Source organism: Danio rerio, chromosome 24 (assembly GCF_052040795.2).
Source record: "Danio rerio strain M-AB ecotype USA chromosome 24, GRCz13ab, whole genome shotgun sequence".
Classification (NCBI taxonomy): domain Eukaryota; kingdom Metazoa; phylum Chordata; class Actinopteri; order Cypriniformes; family Danionidae; genus Danio; species Danio rerio.
Genome location: NC_141044.1, coordinates 42964967 through 42990000, shown reverse-complemented (window position 1 = coordinate 42990000; position 25034 = coordinate 42964967). Strand labels below are relative to the sequence as shown.

The 25034-nt window shown below is 38.8% G+C and overlaps 2 protein-coding genes across 4 annotated transcripts in view; both read right to left on the bottom strand.

The window, feature by feature from the left end:
* The window catches only part of katnip (katanin interacting protein), a 1410884-nt gene that overhangs the window by 862844 nt on the left and 523006 nt on the right, over positions 1–25034 (bottom strand). The window lies entirely within an intron of this gene.
* The window catches only part of sspo (SCO-spondin), a 188443-nt gene that overhangs the window by 94625 nt on the left and 68784 nt on the right, over positions 1–25034 (bottom strand). For all 3 annotated transcript variants that reach the window (XM_087307978.1, NM_001442551.1, XM_087307979.1), the window contains 13 exons: positions 21725–22134; positions 19535–19771; positions 19084–19314; positions 14717–14839; positions 14102–14202; positions 11645–11852; positions 9711–9863; positions 4857–4991; positions 2855–3037; positions 2373–2523; positions 620–779; positions 421–475; positions 211–324 (listed from right to left, as the gene is read on the bottom strand). In XM_087307978.1, the coding sequence (XP_087164104.1) occupies positions 211–324; positions 421–475; positions 620–779; positions 2373–2523; positions 2855–3037; positions 4857–4991; positions 9711–9863; positions 11645–11852; positions 14102–14202; positions 14717–14839; positions 19084–19314; positions 19535–19771; positions 21725–22134 (2261 nt within the window). The remainder of the gene's footprint in view (positions 1–210; positions 325–420; positions 476–619; positions 780–2372; positions 2524–2854; positions 3038–4856; positions 4992–9710; positions 9864–11644; positions 11853–14101; positions 14203–14716; positions 14840–19083; positions 19315–19534; positions 19772–21724; positions 22135–25034) is intronic.

The following is a 25034-nucleotide window of genomic DNA, read 5'->3' as shown; positions in this document are numbered from 1 at the left end:
AAAAGACGTTCGAGTTAAAGTTGTAGAAAGGCACAGGTTAGGGGACGGCTTTAAAAACAGTTTGAAGGCTGGAAAAAAGTTATAAGGAATGTGATTTGGTTTCAGACTATATTATAAAATTAAGTATTTATTTCAAAGGGCTATGATGATTTTCTATAGGCACTGTATAGACAAATAGGTCATAATGAAAAAAATGTTAATGAATCTGACCTCCGGGTGGTAGAGGGTATGTGGGCACTGTTGGAGGGCCCTCTGGTGGTCTGGAGGGTTCGAGTGTTATTGGCAGGATCATTGGCGTAGTCGTCGTAATAGTGGAACCATTACCTGAGAACACAAAGATGTGCATGATTATACAGCATGAAGCATTGTGGTATTAGACACACAAATACTACATGCAGAAAATAACTGGTCAGCACTAACGTCTCTCCTCACAATGGCAGCACTCGTCTCCTTCTGCTGGAGTTAGAATATGACCCTGACATCAGGAAAATGTGTACAAAACAATAGCAACACATTAGTATGATGATGGACTAGACAGAAAGTATTGTAGGTTACCACAGACACACAACACAGAACAAACACCACAGAACACACAAATGCAACACACACGCACACACACCTGTGGGCATCCAGTGGCAGCATATGGGCAGTATGGGCCACACTGTACAGTGAGGTTGGGCAAACACTGGCACAGCTGGCACTGACCTCCTTTCCAGCGCTCGCCCACTGCATATGTATGTCCCAAATACTCACACTCACTGCACGGCTCTGTCTGACAGCTGAACAAACACACGCACACACACACACACACACACGCACACGCGCACACACACACACACACACACACACAATGAGAATTTTCGCTGCTTTTCAACTTTAAAAAAAAAAGTAATTAGGACACCACATTTGTAATATTACACAACATTCAAATGTACAACATTAGAAATGACAGAAAAACAAAACAAATCAAATCAAATGAAATGAAACAACAAAACGAAATGAAAAAAAAACAATGAAACAAAATGAAACAAAACGAAACAATGAAACAAAGCAATAAAACAAAGTAGAATTAAACAAAACATCGGAAGGAGACAAAACAAGGAAACAAAACAACAACGAAAAAAAGGAAAGGAAAAAACAAACAAAACAAAACAATGAAACAAAACAAAACAAAACACGAAACTAAACAACAAAACAAAATAACTAAACAAAACAAAACAAGAAAATGAAACAAAGCAAAATGAAACGAAACAAAACAATGAAACAAAACAAAACACAAACAAAACAATGAAAAGATATGAAACAAAATTAAATAAAATGAAACAAAATAAAACAACGACACAAAAAGAAAAAAAGAAACAAAGCAAAACAAAAAAACAAAACAATGAAATGAAAAAGCAAAACAAAACGACACGAAACAAAACAACGAAACAAAACAAGAAAATGAAACAAAGCAAAATGAAACAAAACAAAACAATGAAACAAAACAAAAAAGCAAACAAAAACAAAACACTGAAACAAAATTAAACAAAACTAAACAAAACAATGACACAAAACAACAACAAAAGGAAACAAAGTGAAACAAAAATAAACAAACAAAACAAAACAATGAAACGAAACAAAACTAAACGACACAAAACAAAATAAAAAAACAAAACAACAAAACAAAACACTGAAACAAAACAACGAAACGAAACAAAGCGAAATTAAACTTAACGAAACAAAAAACAAACAAAACAATGAAACGAAAGACAAAATAAATTGACAAAACAAAACAAAATGAAAACACAAAACAAAACACAAAACAAAACACAAAACAAAACAAACACAACAAAAAATATTATAAACGACAGAAAAACAAACCAAAACTACAAACCAAGAAACAAAGAAACAAACAGTCTAAATTCTGAATTGTTCAACGTGTAAATAAAATGCGATCAACATTATAGATATTAAATTAAACAGTTTTTAGATGTGTTACAGTCATTAGGTTCAAAAGACTACACAATTATCAAAACTACATGAAATACCACACAATCTTCACTGTATGAACTCATTTTAAACTATTTTCTCAACTAATTGTGCTCAACAATTTTTTTAACAGTCTACACTTGATTTTCTCATTCATGCACATTTTTATTTATCCCACTAACAAGACAATGAGTGTTTGATGGGGTTATGCTGTGAATAATATTGAGTTTGCAATCACAGAATTATGAGTAGTATATTGATGTACTTTATATTATACAGTAGTTTACACATGACACACATCTAATTAAAAGTGAAAAACGTTGTCTAAAGTGAAACATCAGTGCAGGGTTTTCTGTTTGGCAGACGTTCAAGATGCTGAAATGTGAAATGTTCATACAAACCGTCGGGCTTTCCGGTAAATTCCTCGACACTGACGGCCGTTTCCGTGTTTTGTGGGATTATTTGGGCTTCGGAAAGACCACTGGACACTCTGAACTCCACATGGACCCAAACACTCACCCCAGAGAGACCAGGAGGACCAGCCGCAGTGAACTGACCACACACACACACACACACACACACACATAATAAAAAGACACAAAAAACATAAATTCCTGAGATTTTATGTGTCTACATGTTTGTATTATGAGTGTGTGCGTGTGTGTGTTGTGTGTGTGTTTGGAAGTGTATGTGTGTGAGTGTTGTATAGGAGTGTTGTGAGTGTGTTGTGTGTGCGAGTGTAAGTTTGTATGTTGTGTTTGTTTGTTTGTTTGTGTGTGTACGTGTAAGTGTGCTTGTGAGTTTGCGTGTGTTCACCTCTGGGGTTGGGCTAACGGTGCTGTGTTCAGTGTGTGAGTATGTGTGTGTGTGTGTGTGTGTTTACCTGAGCACTCTGGATTAGGCTGGCAGTGCTGGGTTCTGCCTCTCTCACACACACAGATGTCACAGCCCACTTTGACCTGCTGACCGGGCCAGTAGCGTACGCCAGACACCTCACACACACACTCCTCTGGAGGAACACACTGATGATCCGCATTCATCACCTTCCCTTCAGGACACCAGCAGCCTGACACAGCAGAATACAGTACGACAGAGATTAATGCAAATCAATTCTCTTGTAGGGCAACACGGTGGCTCAGTGGTTAGCACTGTGGCCTCACAGCAAGAAGGTCGCTGGTTCAAGCTCTGACTGGGTCAGTTGGTGTTTCTGTGTGGAGTTTGCATGTTCTGCCCATGTTGGCGTGGGTTTCCTCTGAGTGCTCCAGTTTCTCCCACAGTCCAAACACATGCGCTTTAGGGGAATTGAATTAAAATGGCTGTAGTGTATGCTTGTGTGTATGAATGAGTGTGTATGAGTGTTTTCCAGTACTGGGTTGCAGCTGGAAGGGCATCTGCTGTGCAAAACATATGCTGAAATAGTTGGCGGTACATTCCGCTGTGGCGGTCCCTGATAAATAAACGGAATGTTAGAAAGAATTGTGTTTGAATGAGTGTGTATGGATGTGTAACAAAACAAAATAACTAAACAAAACAACACAAGAAAATGAAACAAAGCAAAATGAAACGAAACAAAACAATGAAACAAAACAAAACACAAACAAAACAATGAAAAGATATGAAACAAAATTAAATAAAATGAAACAAAATAAAACAACGACACAAAAAGAAAAAAAGAAACAAAGCAAAACAAAAAAAAACAAAACAAAGAAATGAAATGAAAAAGCAAAACAAAGTGACACAAAACAAAACAACGAAACAAAACAAGAAAACGAAACAAAGCGAAATGAAACAAAACAAAACAATGAAACAAAACAAAAAAACAAACAAAAACAAAACACTGAAACAAAATTAAACAAAACTAAACAAACAATGAAACAAAACAACGAAAGGAAACAAAGTGAAACAAAAATAAACAAACAAAACAAAACAATGAAACGAAACAAAACGACAAAACTAAACGAAACAAAACAAAAAAATTAAAATATGGCCGACCAGACAAATAATTAATTTGCTCTTTATTTAACAAATGAGCCAACTTTTGCCTAAGGAAGACTCGAGGGTCAGTTGTAATCTGATTCTAAGGTATTTATGACCCAAAAGGAATGTGCCATGCAGCACTGAACAAAGAACGGTTCAGGACTTCTTTAAGCTCCTTGCTTAAGACTGATGTTTTAATGTAAACTTCACTCTCTCTTTATGTGTAATCATGTGTTTTGCAACGTTTCCCTTGCTCCTGTATTAATATTATTGGTTTTAATAATTCTGTATACAATGTTTAACTCTACCAAAGCTAAACGAACTCATAAACGGTTCAAGTTTAGTTTTGTTCTAAAGATAACTTGCTATACTAATTGATCGTTGACATTTTATCTTAATATGAGTGCAACATGTTAAGATTTTAAGAGACTTGAACATTTCTGCCCCAGTTGGCCTATGCAAATTCATCTGCCTCGGACAAAGAGTCATAAAGTTATGTCTCTGGGACGTTAGTTTCTAATTGGTCAACTTTCCATGGAGGGTGGATCCGAACCTGCCCTATAAAGTTTGGGACCAAAGCCATGCCTCCCTCTCTGCTCTGAAACTCTGCTTTGAAACTCTGCTCTTCAACCCCCTCTTCTGAACAGCAACGCTCTTAAAGAGACTAAGCCGAAATGAAAATGAATGAATGAATGAAATTTATCTGCAAAAAATGACTGATGTCATCCCTCATAGCATGGATTCAACAAAGTGCTAAGATCAAACTAAGATATTTGGTGTTGGTCTCTATTATAAACAATCCAGAACATATTAATTTCTGTTATTGTCATTTTGGCTAATCTCTAGTCAACATGATGCAGGTTTGTTCTGAAAGTGGCTTTAAAGAAGCAGTGAAGTTTACAGCTCACCTGCGAAGCACTTTGAGTCAGGGTCACAGGTCGCGGTCCCGGATACATGAGCGCAGGTCAAGGGGCACGAAGCACAGGTGTGACTGACCAAACCAGCAGGACAGGAGACATCAGAGCAATCCTGAGCACACGGCCCTGAAAACAACAACACTCACAATCATACATTTAACACAACACTCACAGTCATACGTTTAACACAACACTCACAGTCATACATTTAACACAACACTCACAGTCATACATTTAACACAACACTCACAGTCATACATTTAACACAACACTCACAGTCATACATTTAACACAACACTCACAGTCATACATTAAACACAACACTCACAGTCATACATTAAACACAACACTCACAGTCATACATTTAACACAACACTCACAGTCATACATTAAACACAACACTCACAGTCATACATTTAACACAACACTCACAGTCATACGTTTAACACAACACTCACAGTCATACATTAAACACAACACTCACAGTCATACGTTTAACACAACACTCACAGTCATACATTAAACACAACACTCACAGTCATACGTTTAACACAACACTCACAGTCATACATTTAACACAACACTCACAGTCATACATTAAACACAACACTCACAGTCATACGTTTAACACAACACTCACAGTCATACATTAAACACAACACTCACAGTCATACGTTTAACACAACACTCACAGTCATACATTTAACACAACACTCACAGTCATACGTTTAACACAACACTCACAGTCATACATTAAACACAACACTCACAGTCATACATTTAACACAACACTCACAGTCATACATTTAACACAACACTCACAGTCATACATTAAACACAACACTCACAGTCATACATTAAACACAACACTCACAGTCATACGTTTAACACAACACTCACAGTCATACATTAAACACAACACTCACAGTCATACGTTTAACACAACACTCACAGTCATACATTTAACACAACACTCACAGTCATACATTTAACACAACACTCACAGTCATACATTAAACACAACACTCACAGTCATACATTTAACACAACACTCACAGTCATACATTTAACACAACACTCACAGTCATACGTTTAACACAACACTCACAGTCATACATTTAACACAACACTCACAGTCATACGTTTAACACAACACTCACAGTCATACATTTAACACAACACTCACAGTCATACATTAAACACAACACTCACAGTCATACATTTAACACAACACTCACAGTCATACATTTAACACAACACTCACAGTCATACATTAAACACAACACTCACAGTCATACATTTAACACAACACTCACAGTCATACATTTAACACAACACTCACAGTCATACATTTAACACAACACTCACAGTCATACATTTAACACAACACTCACAGTCATACATTTAACACAACACTCACAGTCATACATTAAACACAACACTCACAGTCATACATTAAACACAACACTCACAGTCATACATTTAACACAACACTCACAGTCATACATTAAACACAACACTCACAGTCATACATTAAACACAACACTCACAGTCATACATTTAACACAACACTCACAGTCATACATTTAACACAACACTCACAGTCATACATTTAACACAACACTCACAGTCATACATTAAACACAACACTCACAGTCATACATTAAACACAACACTCACAGTCATACATTAAACACAACACTCACAGTCATACATTTAACACAACACTCACAGTCATACATTAAACACAACACTCACAGTCATACATTAAACACAACACTCACAGTCATACATTTAACACAACACTCACAGTCATACATTTAACACAACACTCACAGTCATACATTTAACACAACACTCACACTCATACATTTAACACAACACTCACAGTCATACATTAAACACAACACTCACAGTCATACATTAAACACAACACTCACAGTCATACATTAAACACAACACTCACAGTCATTCGTTTTATTATAAAGTTAATGTCATACAGCTATTCAACAACACAAGCTGTTTTTTTTTTTTTTTTTTTTTTTACCAATTCTAGAGTTCACACTTAGCTGATGATTTATAAAAGCTTGTTTGGCATGCTGTCCTGGGAGAGAGCCCCGAGCTCAAGGGCTGCTCGAGCCCGGGGCTTCCTCCCGTTGGCAGAGCGAGAGGGGAGCCTGAGCTCGGTGGATCTCAGAACTCCCCTGCTGCGGTGGCTAAGGGAACACAAGGGGTTAGACAAAGCTTGATTGTTATGTATGTTGAATGTCTTTGGATGGTGGGAGGAAACCGGAGAACCCGGGGAAAACCCACGCGGACACGGGGACGACATACAAACTCCTCACAGAAACACCCACCGGTCCTGTGGAACCAGGGCTGGCAGTGTTCTTGCTGTGTGGCTCACAGTGCTAACCACTGGGCCACCGTGCCGCCCAATCACAGGTAAAGGAGGAGAATAGGGGAGGAGGGGGGTTTCTTCCAAACGAAGATAAAGTGAACTGAAAACTGTGGCTATTTATAGTAGCTTAGGGCTCATATGATTGGAAGATAGTGATAAGTAAATGTGATACCGGCCGTGATAAATCATAAGCACGTGATCCTCTCGAAATTAGTTTATGAATAAACTTCACTTATTCAATTTAGTTGTTAGGTAAAGGTTAAGACAAAATTATCAAAATTTCAAATTATTCACACTCCTCTGAATTTTCTTTTATTTGTCAAATATTTCCCAAATGATGTTGAACAGATTCAGGAATTTTTCACAGTATTTCCTTTAATATTTTGTTCTTCTGGAGAAAGTCTCATTTGTTTTATTTCGACTGGAATAAATGTTTTTAAATGTTTTAAACCCATTTTACGGTATATTATCAGCCCCCTTAAGCAATATTAGTTTTGAATTGTCTTCAGAACTAACCACTGTTATACAATGACTTGCCTAATTACCCTAACTTTACCCTAATTACCCTAGTTAACCCTTTAAATGTCACTTTAAGCTGAATACTAGTGTGTAGAAGAATATCTAGTCTAATATTATGTGCTGTCATCATGGCAAAGAGAAAACAAATCAGTTATTAGAGATGAGTGATTAGAAATGTGCTGAGAAAATCTTCTCTGTTAAAGAGAAATCGATGAAAAACATATACAGGAGGGGAATAATTCAGCTGATTTTAAATAAAGTGCCGTTCCCAAGTATCGTTAAACAGTTTTGACAGTCATTTACTCTTTTAAAAGAGGGCTGAACATCATCAGTGAGTTTCTCCACAGTGTCGTCTGTATCTTTAAACTGGGCTTTATTTTTCCACTGGATTCTGACTGGCTGTCAGTGTTTTATCAGCTGGGAAAAGTCATTCAGAAAATGATCCCAATGATATTGCATCCTGGTATAGAGTACCCTCTGTATCTTTATCGTTGTAGTTGTGGTGTGAACTATGCTATTCTTTAACACCGTGAACCATTTTTACAACTATATCATTATTGTTATCTTTATAGTTATCATGCTTGGTATGATTGGGCCTTAAGACTAACAATGTGCTAACAATAGGCTAAGATGGTCATAACTAGAAGCAGTTGTAACTTGAGCAGTGAACAAAAGGCTCTACACTGTAAAAAAATAACCGTAAATTAGCAGTTTCCCTATTTTGTGATTTGTGTTTTTATTTTCCCCATTTATTTATGCTTTTGAATTGCATTATAGGATTTTGATCTTTCCTCCAACAACTTTTTTTTTTAAAGATTTTATTTTTTGGCCTGTTTGCCTTTATTAATTTGTGAAAATATAAATTTCTATCAACTAATTCCAAATGAACAATAATCTACGTATAACTGAAAAGTTATATTCTTTGGTTTTCAATTATATAATTTCATTAACATCCCAGCTAGGAGGGACATTTAACCTTTATCTCTCTGACTACAGGCTAAGCCAGTGATGCAAATGCTTTAAACGACTCTGTTTTCTGGTGTTGCTTTTATGCTACAGAAACCCTATGTTGATTAACTTGTGTGGTCAGTAGCTGGGCCGCTTTTTAACACCTATGCCATGCTGACTCCAATACTGAATTTGCATGCTTTGTTTAGCTATATCCCCTCCTCCTAAGAACACAATATAGCCATGAAATCTTTGTCTTAATTCAGACTTATGTGAGACTTGTGAGAGACTTGTGAAAGAACTTGCAGACTGCAGACCTCTAGTAGGCTCTTGGAGACACATGGACATCTAAAAGACGCTGTATGACTGCAGATTAACCAACACGTCTCAATAAAGGATTTCTGCTTGTTCCGAGTCTCCTGGACTGGGTTCTTCTCTCCTTTTCACTCATTTATTTTTTTTTTACAACAAATTGGATCGGACGGTATTTCAGACAGGAAGCGAAGGGGGAGAGAAAGGGGGTATAGGGATAGGAAATGTCCTCGAGCAGGGATTTGAACTCAGGACGCCCTGAAGTGCTATTGCACCATATGTCAGCACATTAACCACTAGGCTATTGCGCCAATCCTCCAACAACTTTTAACCTAGAAAGGTACAGATAAAGTGACTTTTGTAAGCATGTGTAATAGTTTGCAGTGCTATATTGTCTGGGTTGCTGTTGTACAACCTTGTAATAAACTGCAGCCCATTTTCTCTTCTTTTACAGCTTTATTTCCCTCTATAATACTCATTATACATAATATTTTTATTTTGAACAACTAAAATGTCAATAAAAGTCAGTTTGTTAAACTGTAGAGTTGAATTTTCAGCATTAAAAGTGGACAATGCAGAGATCAACATCCCATAATGCAATTCACAACCTCAAATGAGCCCGAAACATCACAAAATACACATTTTTTACAGTCTGTGTTGTTTCTTACTGATATCGGTGGTCATGTTAGTTTCTCCAGGTAGATCTGCACAGCTTCTACCACCGTTCTGCGGTGGAAAACACTCTCTCTGACGGATTTCAACACCACCACAGCTTTTACTGCAGTTTGACCATGTTGACCACGGTGACCAGTAGCCATCCACTGTTGAGACACAACCAGAAAACTCAATATCACAATATTACACCTACAATGAATAAACATGAGGCAAATTAACATATTCAGACAATAATTATTTGCATGGTATTTTAAGTTGTTTTATACCATAGTACACTGCTAAAATGCTTTTCTTGCTTTGAATTTTGTCTTGTTTCTAATCCAAATATCCAAAAACTATTAAATCAAAAAGCATTTCATAGACAAGAAAAAACATTGTATTATTTTAAGAAATATTGAGTCAACATTAAGTGAGTATTAGTAAGGAGAGCATTTTAAATAAGAAATGTATTTATTGCAGTGAATACTGCAGCAACGATGCAATTTTTTAAATCTAAATTACAGGAATAAATTAAAATTGTATTTTTATTGGTCATTTTACTATTGGTAAAATGGTTATTTTAAATTGTAATAATTTCACATTTTTATTGTACATTTGATCAAATGCAGCCTAGATGAGTAGTATAGACTGCTTTTTTGTTTGGTGTTAACAACTGTTAATTAAATTACATCTCGAAGCAATTTTATTCAATAATATCAAAATGCAAAATCAGAACCAAGCCTAATCAATCCCACCTCTGGTGGACTTTAAACAACCACAAAAAAATAAATAATAGCAATAATAATAATAATAATAATAATAATAATAATAATAATAAACAAATGCATTGTAGATCTTAAAATTTAACTAACAAAACTAAAACAACAACAAAAAATTTAATGTAGTGCTTAAATAAATAAACAAATAAATGCAATTCCAATATTATAAATAAAAGAAATTAAAAAATAAATGCAACGTGGACCTTAAAAAATATAATAATAAAAATAATAATAAATAAATGCAATCTAGGCCTTAAAAATAAATAAATAAACGTAGACCATGAAATAATAAATAAATGAATAAATAAATAAATAAAAGTGACGTTATCCTTAAAAATAAAATTTATAAATAAATGCAATGTAGACCTTAAAAATAAATTAATAAATACAATGTAGACCTTAAAAAAATAGATAAATGCGATGTAGTTCTTAATAAATAATAAAAATGCAATGTAGACTTTTAAAATAAATTACTAAATGCCTTTTAAATTGATATATACCCTCAAAATAAAAAAATAAATGACTGAATAAATGAATGAATGAATGAATGAATGAATGAATGAATAAGTAAAAAAATAAATAAATAAGGCGACGCAGTGGCGCAGTGGGTGGCACGTTCGCCTCACAGCAAGAAGGTTGCTGGTTCGATCCTCAGCTTAGTTGGCGTTTCTGTGTGGAGTTTGCATGTTCTCCTTGCATTCACGTGGGTTTCCTCCGGGTACTCGGTTTCCCCCACAGTCCAAAGACATGCGGTACAGGTGAATTGGGTAGGCTAAATTGTCCGTAGTGTATGGGTGTGTGTGTTTGTGTGGATGTTTCCCAGAGATGGGTTGCGGCTGGAAGGGCATCCGCTGCGTAAAAACTTGCTGGATAAGTTGGCGGTTCATTCCGCTGTGGCGACCCCATATTAATAAAGGGACTAAGCCGACAAGAAAATGAATGAATGAATAAATAAATAAATGCACTGTAGAACTTTAAAAAAATTAATTAATAAATAAATGCAATGTATAAATAAATAAATAAACAAATGCATTTGTAAAAATAGAAACAAAAAAACAAAAACAAATCAAAAATAAAATATTTTCCACAACGATTTTAAAAAGATGATGACTTCTACTGCTGATAAACCCGGAAATGTAAAAAGGGTCTAGGGTGCGAGTGTGTGTTACCGGCACAGGCGGTGGAGTAGCACTGCTGGCGTTGTTTTTTGTGTCCTCTACAGTCTGAAAGCCCCGGACTGCAGCTTCTCTGTCGGCTCATGATTCCCGATCCACAGCTCCGACTGCAGGCGCTCCAGGGGCCCCAAGGACCCCAAACCCCACAGCCAGACTCATCTGAAGCCTCCGTCCCGGGACAGTCTGATACTCCATTACACATCTGCAACAACACAACAAAACCACACACTTTATCACAGCACAATTAGACATATATTCTATAGCTCAATATGGTGATAATACACAAATATACTTCATTGAACATGTACACATGGACATCTCCTATAGACTATATAACTGCAGGTTTAATATCTTTATATACCGAGTGAGAATTACAGGGGGATTTGGCACTGAAGAACATCAAAACAATATGTATAGACCAGGGGTGGGCAAACTCATTCCTGGAGGGCCGGTGTCCTGCACAGTTAAACCCCGACACTAATCAAACACACCTGAATAAGCTAATCAGTGGCTGCGTCCGAAACCGCTTACTTCCATACTATATAGTAGGCTAAAACCAGTATGCGAGCCGAGTAGTATGTCCGAATTCATTGAATTCGAAAATCAGTATGCGAGAAGTACCTGGATGACTTACTACTTATGGCGAGATTCTAAAGTGCGCATCCCATGCATGCTGCGCCATCCCATGATGCCCCGCGAGAGAATTCATCAATGGGAGTAAAGCGACGCAAATTACGCAGGTAGGTCATGTGACCATGACAAAATGGCGGATGTAGAACGTCCGAATCCCATTCATACTTTTCACATTCATACTGTATAGAACGCACTTTTCTAACGGCCGAGTAGTACGTTTAAATTCAAATGCAGTACCTACTGAGTAGTAGGTGGTTTTGGACACAGCCAGTGTCTTCAAGATCACTAGTAATCTATAAGCAGGTGTGTTTGATTAGAGTTGGAGCTAAACTGTGCAGGACACCGGCCCTCCAGGACTGAGTTTGCACACCCCTGACATAGAGGGTCTGCCCTTTAATAGTTAAGAAATAGTTTGCTCTGATCTGTATCTTAAATAATATAAATAATTAAAAGAATAGATAACTTCAATATATAATTGACCACCCCTATAACGATTCATACTGTTGTAAATGTATATTTGCGCCGAAAATATTAATTCATTGGTTTGGAACTGGCAAATCTAGAGCATCAACAGACCGCGTAAGTGTTCACAAAACATGTTTCATTAAAAAGGGTGCTTGTAGGTGTCTTTAAAACTAGATGCTAGATTTATATACTGGCTTGCACATGGAAGCTAACAGTCAAATAAAATGCAGTCTTTCATGGTCATCCATTAATAGGTGCAGGAAAGCAAACCTGTCACCATTCGTTTAATATCACAAATAACATTGAGAGCCACTTAATATCCCTCAAAACACTGAAAACAGAACAAGTTTGATTATTAAATTAGATGTAATTGAATTTAATATATAACTGGCTCACCGGGACATATTATCAAACATAAACAAAAAACTTGACAACCCCCCCAAACCCCCCCCTTTCCAATCGTCCAACCCAAGCTCATTCTGGAAACGTAGCCCCGCGGAGACCGCGATTTACGTGGCCGGAGGTACGTAAAGGCCGCGTTTAGTTTTTTTCGAGCGAACGCTGCGGGGCAGTGTGGCGCCGCTCCGCCCCTCCTCTTCGCACTCGTCGGCCGACGGCTCGCCTCCGAGTGGAGGGCTTTCCCTATGCAACCAGTTTGTCCGCTTAGCTCACAGCGTTGCGTCGGCGGAGAGGAGACCCCGGAGGAGGAGGAGGAGCCGGCCGCGGTGGACAATGACCGTGATTGAGTCCGGGGAACAGCGGTTCCGGAAATCAGGTAAGACGAAAAATGAAATCCGAAAAATAAGGGCGAGAACACGGCGGGATCCGAAAACGCGGTCGAAATCGAAGACGAGGGCTTTTGCTTTTTTTTTTTCTGTACGGCTTTTGCGAACCGTCGCTCAGGTTTAGGGAAGGAGGAGGAGGAGGAGGAGGAAGAGGAGGGCGGCCGAGTCGGCCGATCCGGCGGCTTTTCGCGCGAGAACAGCGTGGGCGCGAACGGCGCGCGCTCCTGAGAGGCGCCCGAGACGCGAAAAAGCGCGCACAGCGGCCTCTCGCGGATCCGCGAAAACAAAAAACGCTCAAATACGTACTTCCCGGGACGTAAATCGCGGTCTGCAGAAACGTCCGCAGGGCTACATTTCCACAATGAGCCCGGGTTGCAATCGTCAATGCATAATTGGCACCCTGTTTATATATAATAATTTTAACTGATAAAAGCTAATAGTTACTAATGAATTAAAGTTATTAGTAACTAATAAAGTTGTTTTGCATTATATAAAATGACCCTGATTCTATACTGGTGATGCATAAACACAAACAAACACTGAATGGACACAGAAGAGGTCAGTATACCGTATTAAAGGGAACGCAGGATCCGTCAGCACAGGTGAACTCTGGACAGATGCGACTGATGTTTCCTTCACTTGGGGGCGCTGCGGAGGGTCTCACCTTATCTGGACAAAATGACAATTATATAAATGGTATGCTCCCCTTAAAATGTTTTGAGTAGATTATTTCATTTTTTTTTATTGCTGTAGAATGCAGTATGTATATTGGTATACTGCATGCATATACAGTATTGCTTTAAATCAAAACTAACATATTTTTATATAAAGAGTGATTTTTAAAATAAACTTTACTAAACCACTTTAAACATTTCTTTTATAAATTCATGTTTTTGTTTCTAAATAATCAGTATATTTCGGAATGCATCATTAAATGCATGTATCCAAATTAGATTGTATTTTAAAATAATAATAAAAAACTAAAACAATTAAAAAATGCGTTATAAAATGATTAATATTTAATTTATTTACATATTTTAATTTACATTATTTTATTGAGTATAAAAAAATCCTAGTATATATATATTTTTTTTACATTTTAGGTGAGTTACAGTAGAGGTTCAACATAACATAAACAGACATTTGATCAGATTTGAGATATTTAGTTCGAGTAGTCACTGACCACAGAGGATCTCGTCCTCTCCTTTCGGGCAGTCGGGAATGCCGTTACACACACGTGAAGCGTTCACACATGTGCGATTATCACACGAGAAGCTGCCAGGACAGGGAGGAATCCGTGTGGATCCTGGAGGAAAACATCAAGCAAACACAAAAACAGACTTCAGTGTGTCAGTGATTACTCTCAGTGTCTGGTCTACACAGTGACAACAGTGAAAGTGCTGATGAAAAGACTAGTGATACAGGTACTGAGTGAACATTTTACTTAAACACAAGTCTTCGCTCAAAATTAATTTATTAAAAAACAAACAAACTCAATCTTGTACATTCTGACAATACACAACAATGAGCTAATAGTGATGAGCTAATGAGCTTTCAAGGTGAATAAGTAAAAAAGTATTTAAGTCAGAAGTTTCTGAAATGTGAAATTTTGACTGATAGTCCAGCCCTAAATGACTGATATCCCCACCCTAAATGACTGATATCCCCACCCTAAATGACTGATAGTCCCACCTAAATGACTGAAAGCACCGCCCTAAATGACTGATATCCCCACCCTAAATGACTGATAGTCCCACCTAAATGACTGAAAGCACCGCCCTAAATGACTGATAGTCCCACCTCAAAGGACTAATAGTCCAGCCCTAAATGACTGATATTCCCGCCCTAAATGACTGATAGTCCCACCTCAAAGGACTGATAGTCCAGCCCTAAATGACTGATATCCCCGCCCTAAATGTCTGATAGTCCCACCTCAAAGGACTGATAGTCCAGCCCTAAATGACTGATATTCCCGCCCTAAATGACTGATAGTCCCACCTCAAAGAACTGATAGTCCAGCCCTAAATGACTGAAAGCACCGCCCTAAATGACTGATATCCCCGCCCTAAATGACTGATAGTCCCACATAAATGACTGAAAGCACCGCCCTAAATGACTGATAGTCCCACCTCAAAGGACTGATAGTCCAGCCCTAAATGACTGAAAGCACCGCCCTAAATGACTGATAGTCCCACTTTAAAGGACTGATAGTCCAGCCCTAAATGACAGATATCCCCGCCCTAAATGTCTGATAGTCCCACCTCAAAGAACTGATAGTCCAGCCCTAAATGACTGAAAGCACCGCCCTAAATGACTGATAGTCCCACCTCAAAGGACTGATAGTCCCACCTCAAAGGACTGATAGTCCAGCCCTAAATGACTGAAAGCACCGCCCTAAATGACTGATAGTCCCACCTCAAAGGACTGATAGTCCAGCCCTAAATGACTGAAAGCACCGGCCTAAATGACTGATAGTCCCACCTCAAAGGACTGATAGTCCAGCCCTAAATGACTGATATTCCCGCCCTAAATGACTGATAGTCCCACCTCAAAGGACTGATAGTCCAGCCCTAAATGACTGATATTCCCGCCCTAAATGACTGATAGTCCCACCTCAAAGGACTGATAGTCCAGCCCTAAATGACTGATATCCCCGCCCTAAATGACTGATAGTCCCACCTCAAAGGACTGATAGTCCAGCCCTAAATGACTGATATCCCCGCCCTAAATGACTGATAGTCCCACCTCAAAGGACTGATAGTCCAGCCCTAAATGACTGATATTCCCGCCCTAAATGACTGATAGTCCCACCTCAAAGGACTGATAGTCCAGCCCTAAATGACTGATATCCCCGCCCTAAATGTCTGATAGTCCCACCTCAAAGGACTGATAGTCCAGCCCTAAATGACTGATATTCCCGCCCTAAATGACTGATAGTCCCACCTCAAAGAACTGATAGTCCAGCCCTAAATGACTGAAAGCACCGCCCTAAATGACTGATATCCCCGCCCTAAATGACTGATAGTCCCACATAAATGACTGAAAGCACCGCCCTAAATGACTGATAGTCCCACCTCAAAGGACTGATAGTCCAGCCCTAAATGACTGAAAGCACCGCCCTAAATGACTGATAGTCCCACTTTAAAGGACTGATAGTCCAGCCCTAAATGACAGATATCCCCGCCCTAAATGTCTGATAGTCCCACCTCAAAGAACTGATAGTCCAGCCCTAAATGACTGAAAGCACCGCCCTAAATGACTGATAGTCCCACCTCAAAGGACTGATAGTCCCACCTCAAAGGACTGATAGTCCAGCCCTAAATGACTGAAAGCACCGCCCTAAATGACTGATAGTCCCACCTCAAAGGACTGATAGTCCCACCTCAAAGGACTGATAGTCCAGCCCTAAATGACTGAAAGCACCGCCCTAAATGACTGATAGTCCCACCTCAAAGGACTGATAGTCCAGCCCTAAATGACTGATATCCCCGCCCTAAATGACTGATAGTCCCACCTCAAAGGACTGATAGTCCAGCCCTAAATGACTGAAAGCACCGCCCTAAATGACTGATAGTCCCACCTCAAAGGACTGATAGTCCAGCCCTAAATGACTGAAAGCACCGCCCTAAATGACTGATATTCCCGCCCTAAATGACTGATAGTCCCACCTAAATGACTGAAATCCCCGCCCTAAATGACTGATAGTCCCACCTCAAAGGACTGATAGTCCAGCCCTAAATGACTGAAAGCACCGCCCTAAATGACTGATAGTCCCACCTCAAAGGACTGATAGTCCAGCCCTAAATGACTGAAAGCACCGCCCTAAATGACTGATAGTCCCACCTCAAAGGACTGATAGTCCAGCCCTAAATTACTGAAAGCACCGCCCTAAATGACTGATAGTCCCACTTTAAAGGACTGATAGTCCAGCCCTAAATGACTGATATCCCCGCCCTAAATGACTTATAGTCCCACCTCAAAGTACTGATAGTCCAGCCCTAAATGACTGATATCCCCGCCCTAAATGACTGATAGTCCCACCTGAAAGGACTGATAGTCCAGCCCTAAATGACTGATATCCCCGCCCTAAATGACTGATAGTCCCACCTCAAAGAACTGATAGTCCAGCCCTAAATGACTGAAAGCACCGCCCTAAATGACTGATATCCCCGCCCTAAATGACTGATAGTCCCACCTAAATGACTGAAAGCACCGCCCTAAATGACTGATATCCCCGCCCTAAATGACTGATAGTCCCACCTCAAAGGACTGATAGTCCAGCCCTAAATGACTGAAAGCACCGCCCTAAATGACTGATAGTCCCACTTTAAAGGACTGATAGTCCAGCCCTAAATGACTGATATCCCCGCCCTAAATGACTGATAGTCCCACCTCAAAGAACTGATAGTCCAGCCCTAAATGACTGATATCCCCGCCCTAAATGACTGATAGTCCCACCTCAAAGGACTGATAGTCCAGCCCTAAATGACTGATATCCCCGCCCTAAATGACTGATAGTCCCACCTCAAAGACCTGATAGTCCAGCCCTAAATGACTGAAAGCACCGCCCTAAATGACTGATATTCCCGCCCTAAATGACTGATAGTCCCACCTATATGACTGAAAGCACCGCCCTAAATGACTGATAGTCCCACCTCAAAGGACTGATAGTCCAGCCCTATATGACTGATATCCCCGCCCTAAATGACTGATAGTCCCACCTCAAAGGACTGATAGTCCAGCCCTAAATGACTGAAAGCACCGCCCTAAATGACTGATAGTCCCACCTCAAAGGACTGATAGTCCAGCCCTAAATGACTGATAGTCCCACCTCAAAGGACTGATAGTCCAGCCCTAAATGACTGATATCCCCGCCCTAAATGACTGATAGTCCCACCTCAAAGGACTGATAGTCCAGCCCTAAATGACTGAAAGCACCGCCCTAAATGACTGATATCCCCGCCCTAAATGACTGATAGTCCCACCTCAAAGAACTGATAGTCCAGCCCTAAATGACTGAAAGCACCGCCCTAAATGACTGATAGTCCCACCTCAAAGGACTGATAGTCCAGCCCTAAATGACTGAAAGCACCGCCCTAAATGACTGATAGCCCTGACCTAAAAGACTGATACCCCCGCCCAAATTGATTGATAGTCCCGCCCTAAAGGTTTGATAGCCTCGTCCTAAACTACTGATAGCCCTGCCCTAACTGACTGCTAGCCCTTCTCTAAATGACTGATAGTCCCGCCTCAAATGACTGATAGTCCCACCTTAAAGGAATAATAGCCCTGTTCTAAATGACTGATAGCCCCGCCCTAAAAGACTGATAGCCCCGCCCTAAATGACTAATAGCCTTACTCTAAATGAATGATAGCCCTGCCCTAAATAACTGATAGTCCTGCCCCAAATGACTGATAGTCCCGCCCTAAATGACTGATAGCTCCACCCTAAAGGTATTCCATGTGACCAGAAGTGAAGAAAAGTCATTTTTCTATAAGAAAACAGAAGGTTATGATGTAAGAAATAAAAAAAAAGCTCCAGTATTTTACCGCAGTTGTCCAGGCTCTCGTCGGAGGCATCTCTACAGTTTGGCGTCCCGTCACAGAGCTGCTGGTACTGGACGCACTGGTCTCCGCTCTGGCAGAGGAACTGGTCAGATTGACAAGTGCGGGAACAGCGTTTCTCATCACTGCCGTCCAGACAGTCTGTCTCTCCATCACAGCGCCACGCTAGCGGCACACACTGACCACTGGTGCAGCCGAACTCAAACTGACTGCATCCTACAATCACACGTTCACATGATTAATACACGTGCTTTACATCAGCATCCATCAGCAAAAAGACACTGCCTTTAATAATTGAATCAGATTTAGTGTTTGGTTGACATCATCATGAGATCAACACATATTGATAAATGCACTTGATGATGGATGTTAAAATGCAATCATGTTAAAAATGTTAAATGTTATATGCAAAAATATTAATTTCCATCACTGAAACCTTTGGCAGGACAGATGAGCTCATCGATGCCGGATGGACAGTCTCTGTTTCCATCACACACTCTCTCTGCAGACACACACTGATCTCCCGGACACTGGAGCTCTCCGAGAGCACACACACACCCTCGCTCATCACTGTAATCTCCGCAGTCATCGTGACCATCACAGCGGTGCAGAAACAGCACACAGCGACCGGAGGAACAGCGAAACTCCTCCTGCCGACACACCACGCCACAGTCTGCAGAAACAAAACATTAAGAAAACATTTAGAAAACATTCACGAAACATTCAGACAACAACATGTCAGGCCAGACATCTGGTAAAGCAGATGATGATATCATTAATTTTACACAATGATGCATATAATCAGATTCAGATTTTATGAATCAGGGCAATTTATTTATTTTACTTTTTAAAATAATGTATTAATTTACAGGGCAACTTCTAGACTGAATACAAAATAAAAATAAAAATTGCAAATTGCATTGATTTTTGTTGAGGATCACCTCGTATAAAAAATATGATATACAGATTACATATGTTCATATTTGATTTTCACACACGTAAAATATATAATATGTGCAACATATATATTTCAAAATATTGCAAAAATATCCATTTACATATATTTTTAACTACTACAATGTACATATGTTGAAATTTATTAAATATATTTGTATGTATATATTCACAGGCATATATGAACACAAATATACAATTTATAAATATATATATATATATATATATATACATATATATATATATATATATATATATATATATTTATATATATATATATATATATATATATATATTAAAAAGGTTTTGCAATATTTAGAAAGATACAAGTTGCAAATATGACATATTTTACATATGTGAAATCCAAATTTGTTGTATGTCATAAATAATATGCATATGTTTTCATATTCAACTCAATTCAATTCAATTCAACTGTTTATTGTCATGTGCACAGTAAGGAAACACGTCTCCCTGTACAATGAGATTCTTACTTTGCCATCCACAGTGAAGTCATACACACAACATACACATCATACACAACATACACATAAATACACATATATGCACAGAAGTGACTGAAGTATGATTATAAAATGTAAGTATATAAATATCTATGAAAGTAAACAATATATAAACCTGATTTGAGTAATGAAACAGATGTAAACAATGTACAGTGTTTTTTTTTTGTTTTTTTTATTTGTGCTCATTATGATAAAAGTGCATATATCAGATGTCTTTATGTATACTGGTTTTCAGCATATTTATGTTATGTTCATATATGGTAATCAGTGGCAGATTTAGGCATGGGGTCGTAGGGTGGCATTGTACGGTTGTCCGTGACACTCACAAACAGCAAATCACCCTACCACCCACCCCCTTCACTTTTGTCTGTGACACCAACCACCCCAGCACGACCGTCATTTGCCATAAGCTTGTGCCGCTACTGAGGTAAGATATGAACACATTTACAGAATAATAGCTACATAACATTTACTAAAATATTGTACATTTTTGTAATTCCAATAAATAAATAAACCAAATTTTTCAAAAATATGTTGACTTATATGACATTAATTATATATATATATATATATATATATATATATATATATATATATATATATGAAATCCAAATATGAACTTCATGAATATCATTTGCATATATTACCATATATTAAGATTTCTTTATGTGCACAGGTTTTCAGCAAAGATATGATTATGTTAGTAGTTCATTCATTCATTCATTCATTCATTTTCCTACGGCTCAATCCCTTATTTATCAAGGTCGCCACAGCTGAAAGAACCGACAACTATTCCAGCATATGTTTTACACAGTGGATACTCTTCCTGCCAAACCCAGTACTGGGAAACACCCATACACACTCTCGCATTCACACACACTCATACACTACGGCCAATTTAGCTCATCAATTCCCCTATAGCGCATGTGTTTGGACTGTGGAGGAAACTGGAGCACCTGGAGGAAACCCACACCAACACGGGGAGAACATGCAAACTCCACACAGAAATCTCAGAAAGACTTAGCCTTGACTCGAACCAGTGACTTTCTTGCTCTGAGGGGACAGTGCTAACCACTGAGCCACAGTTCCACCTTATGTTAATCATTTAGCATCAAGTATAATACATAAGGTTTAATACTACACAAACATACCATATTCATCAGAGTCATCAGCAAATCCACAATCCATCCTCCCATCACAGACTTTATGCCCCGGCACACAGCGTCCATTTGCACATCTGAACTCTCCGGAGGGACAGCCAGACTCAGGTGTGCTCGGAGGACAGAAGTCCTCGTCTGATTGGTCGGCGCAGTCTGGATGTCCATCACACCTGAGCTCCACAGGTAAACATGCTCCGCCAGAGCAGCGGAAGTGTTCAGGAGGACAGGTGATTGGACAGACCTCATCAGAACCGTCCCCGCAGTCGTCTTCATTATCACAGACCCACACTGCAGGAATACAGCGCTCAGATCCACCAGAACAGCGAAACTCTGAGTCCTTACAGGGAGACGGAGGAGGACACGGAGATCCAACACACTGCCACAAACCAGCAGAGCAAGAGCTGCGGATGGAGACATTAAGACCATAAAAACATCATAAAAACACCTGGACAGGACTTTTTCATTCGATTTTTTACTTTACCACACACTTGCAAAGGCATAGTGATGTTCTGTCCTGTTTCAGAAAATCAACAGTGCCAGTTTGATCAGTTTTAATGCTCAAGTACACTGGGACGCAAAAGAAAATGAGACAGTGCTCGCTGCAGAGCCACTTGGGGTCCAATGAGGGGGAGCTTGAGCTCTAACTCCTCCTCCTATAAGCTGGAGCTCAAGCTTTTCCTTGCTGGAGCTCAGCTCTGCTCAAGCGGCTCTGCAGTGAGGACCACTTGAAACAAAAAAACAGTAAAATAATGGAAAATGACAGAATACCTGTGAGTTAATTATATGTGATGTGATGTGTATTTATATAGCGCATTTATTGTGTATGGCCATACACCCAAAGCGCTTCACAATCATGAGGGGGGTCTCTCCACTCCACAGGGTTCAACGCTAAGGATTTTTTTCTACTGGCCCGATCGGACCAGTGGTTCAGGTTTTTACTTGCCCTGCCAATATTGCCACTGGCCCCACCAAAAAGAGTTAATAGCTATTTCTTAGCCACAAATAAAAAAAAGGGTCAAAATGTTTGTAAATCTAGATATTTAATATTTAAAATATACTATAAAACTATTGACCTTATTCTTCGCAGACGAGCAGGCGCTGCCATTTAAATCGTTTTGGCACGAGACTTCCGGTCTCATTCACTTCCATTCATTTTTAGACATTAAAAACTGCTGGTTTCGTTGTTTGATGTTGCAAACTGATATTTCCATGTTGTATTATTCTACTTGGTCTGTAGAGTCATGCAAACATTTGTTTGTAGAGCAAGTAGTTTGACCGTTTTTTGCCGTTTATTATTCCTTGTCATTTCTCCCATAGGCGACTGAAACGGAAGTTCTAAGACAATCGCGAAAACAGGCGCACTTCCGCATTTGAGAATAAGGTCAATAAAATATTTTTAAAAGTACAAAAACAAAGGATGACTGACCTGCCAAACTAACGGCAAACTGTACAAAACATTATTTCATTTTTTTTTCTTTTGTCGTGGTGTACCCTCGTAAATGTCTGTTTCCAAGACGTTAGAGACAAATGTTTTCCTCTAGCATCATCCCTTGATGTTCCCGCCATGTTGCTCTCTCTTAGCTGTAAAGGTTGTTACGGAAAAAAATAGCATGCTCACAACATCCAATCAGATACGAGGAACCGAGAAGGTAGCATTTAAAGGCTTAAAAACACAAACGGTTTCTCTATTCTGACTGTATTTGCATGCGTTTGACAAATAGTCACAGGCAAATGAAACTTTAATGACAGGGCATTTGTGGCCCGATTGGGCCAGTAAGGATCCTGTCTACTGTCCCGAGCATCTCACACGCTGGCCCCGGGCCATCGGGCAGTCCTTATTGTTGAGCCCTGCACCACCACCACCAGTGTGCAGCATCTACTTGGATGATGTGACGGCAGCCACAGGACAATGGCACCAGTGCTTCACCTCACACCAGCTATTGGTGGAGTGGAGAGACAGTGATAGAGCCAATTCGGTGGAAGGGGATGATTGGGAGGCCATGATCGTAAGGGCCGATAGAGGGACTTTGGCCAGGACAAAGGGGTTACACCCCTGCTCTTTCCAACACAATCTATTGGCAATTCGTAACTTTTTCATTTAGGGGCTAATTGGTATGAATTCGTACGATCTAATTCGTACAATTTAGTATGATTTGCTTATCCCCCAATGACGGTTGGGGTTAGGGGTGGGGTCAGGTGCCACGCCTCCTTTTTAAAATCGTACCATTTCGTACGACTGAACTTGTACGAATTCGTACGAATTAGCCACTAAACTGGCAAAACGTAAAATACTTACGTTTTCTCGTGAGATCAGGCTGGCTCTTTCACGAGAAGTGCCATGGGATTTTTAATGACCACAGAGAGTCAGGACCTCGGTTTAACGTCTCATCCGAAAGACGTTAAACATACGAATATATTCTGGCAGCTTGGTGCACCAATATTATAAAGTAAAATGAAGTAAAGTTTCCATCCCATAAAATACAGTAAATTCCTTTAATTTTAAAAAACGACTTGTAACCAGGCAGCCGTGCACAGAATTCAGCAGATTTCCGCAGATTTTTAGCCCATCATTGATTCTGTTTATTTACTTGAGTAAATGTGTGTAAATTTATATTTATTTAGTAAATTAGTTTCAGTATAATTCTTGACTAATATGAAAATGTTCATATGGTTTATTTACAATATAGTTTGTAAAGTATTTTTTTCTGTCTTTTAGTAGATATGTTATACAGAAGACTTGCATTGTTTACCAGATAAAGAGAATCTAATTGGATTTGCATTGTAAACATTAAATAAAAGTTAAAAAGGTGTTACTTTTTAGTTCATAAATTAAGGTTTTAGTTATGATACTCCCAAAATCATTCTGCATAAATCCGCAGATGTTAAACAAAATTGAGCAGAAATAGCAAAAAATGTCCGCAGATTCCGCCTGGCCCTACTTATAACTATAATTTTACATCATATTTTCTGCAATTTCTTTGTTTTTAATGTTTGATAAAGAATATTTATTTATCTGAACATCATAATTAAAATTACATATGAGGTTGACACATTTTTGCTATAACACAAAGCATGTTTATACTGTACTTTGCCTTTGTGGACCAGTTTTTGGCATTGTTGTCAGCCTAAAAAATCTTCTTTCTTTGTATGAATTGATTTAAAAATAAATTGCAAGGGCTACTTTGCATGCTTTTTTACATTTATACAAAATGCAAACTTGGCTTTGTTATATAGTGTTGTTTATTTAGGTAATTAAAAATTATTTGATTTATTTAAGGAAAAAAATATGTGCATAAAACTG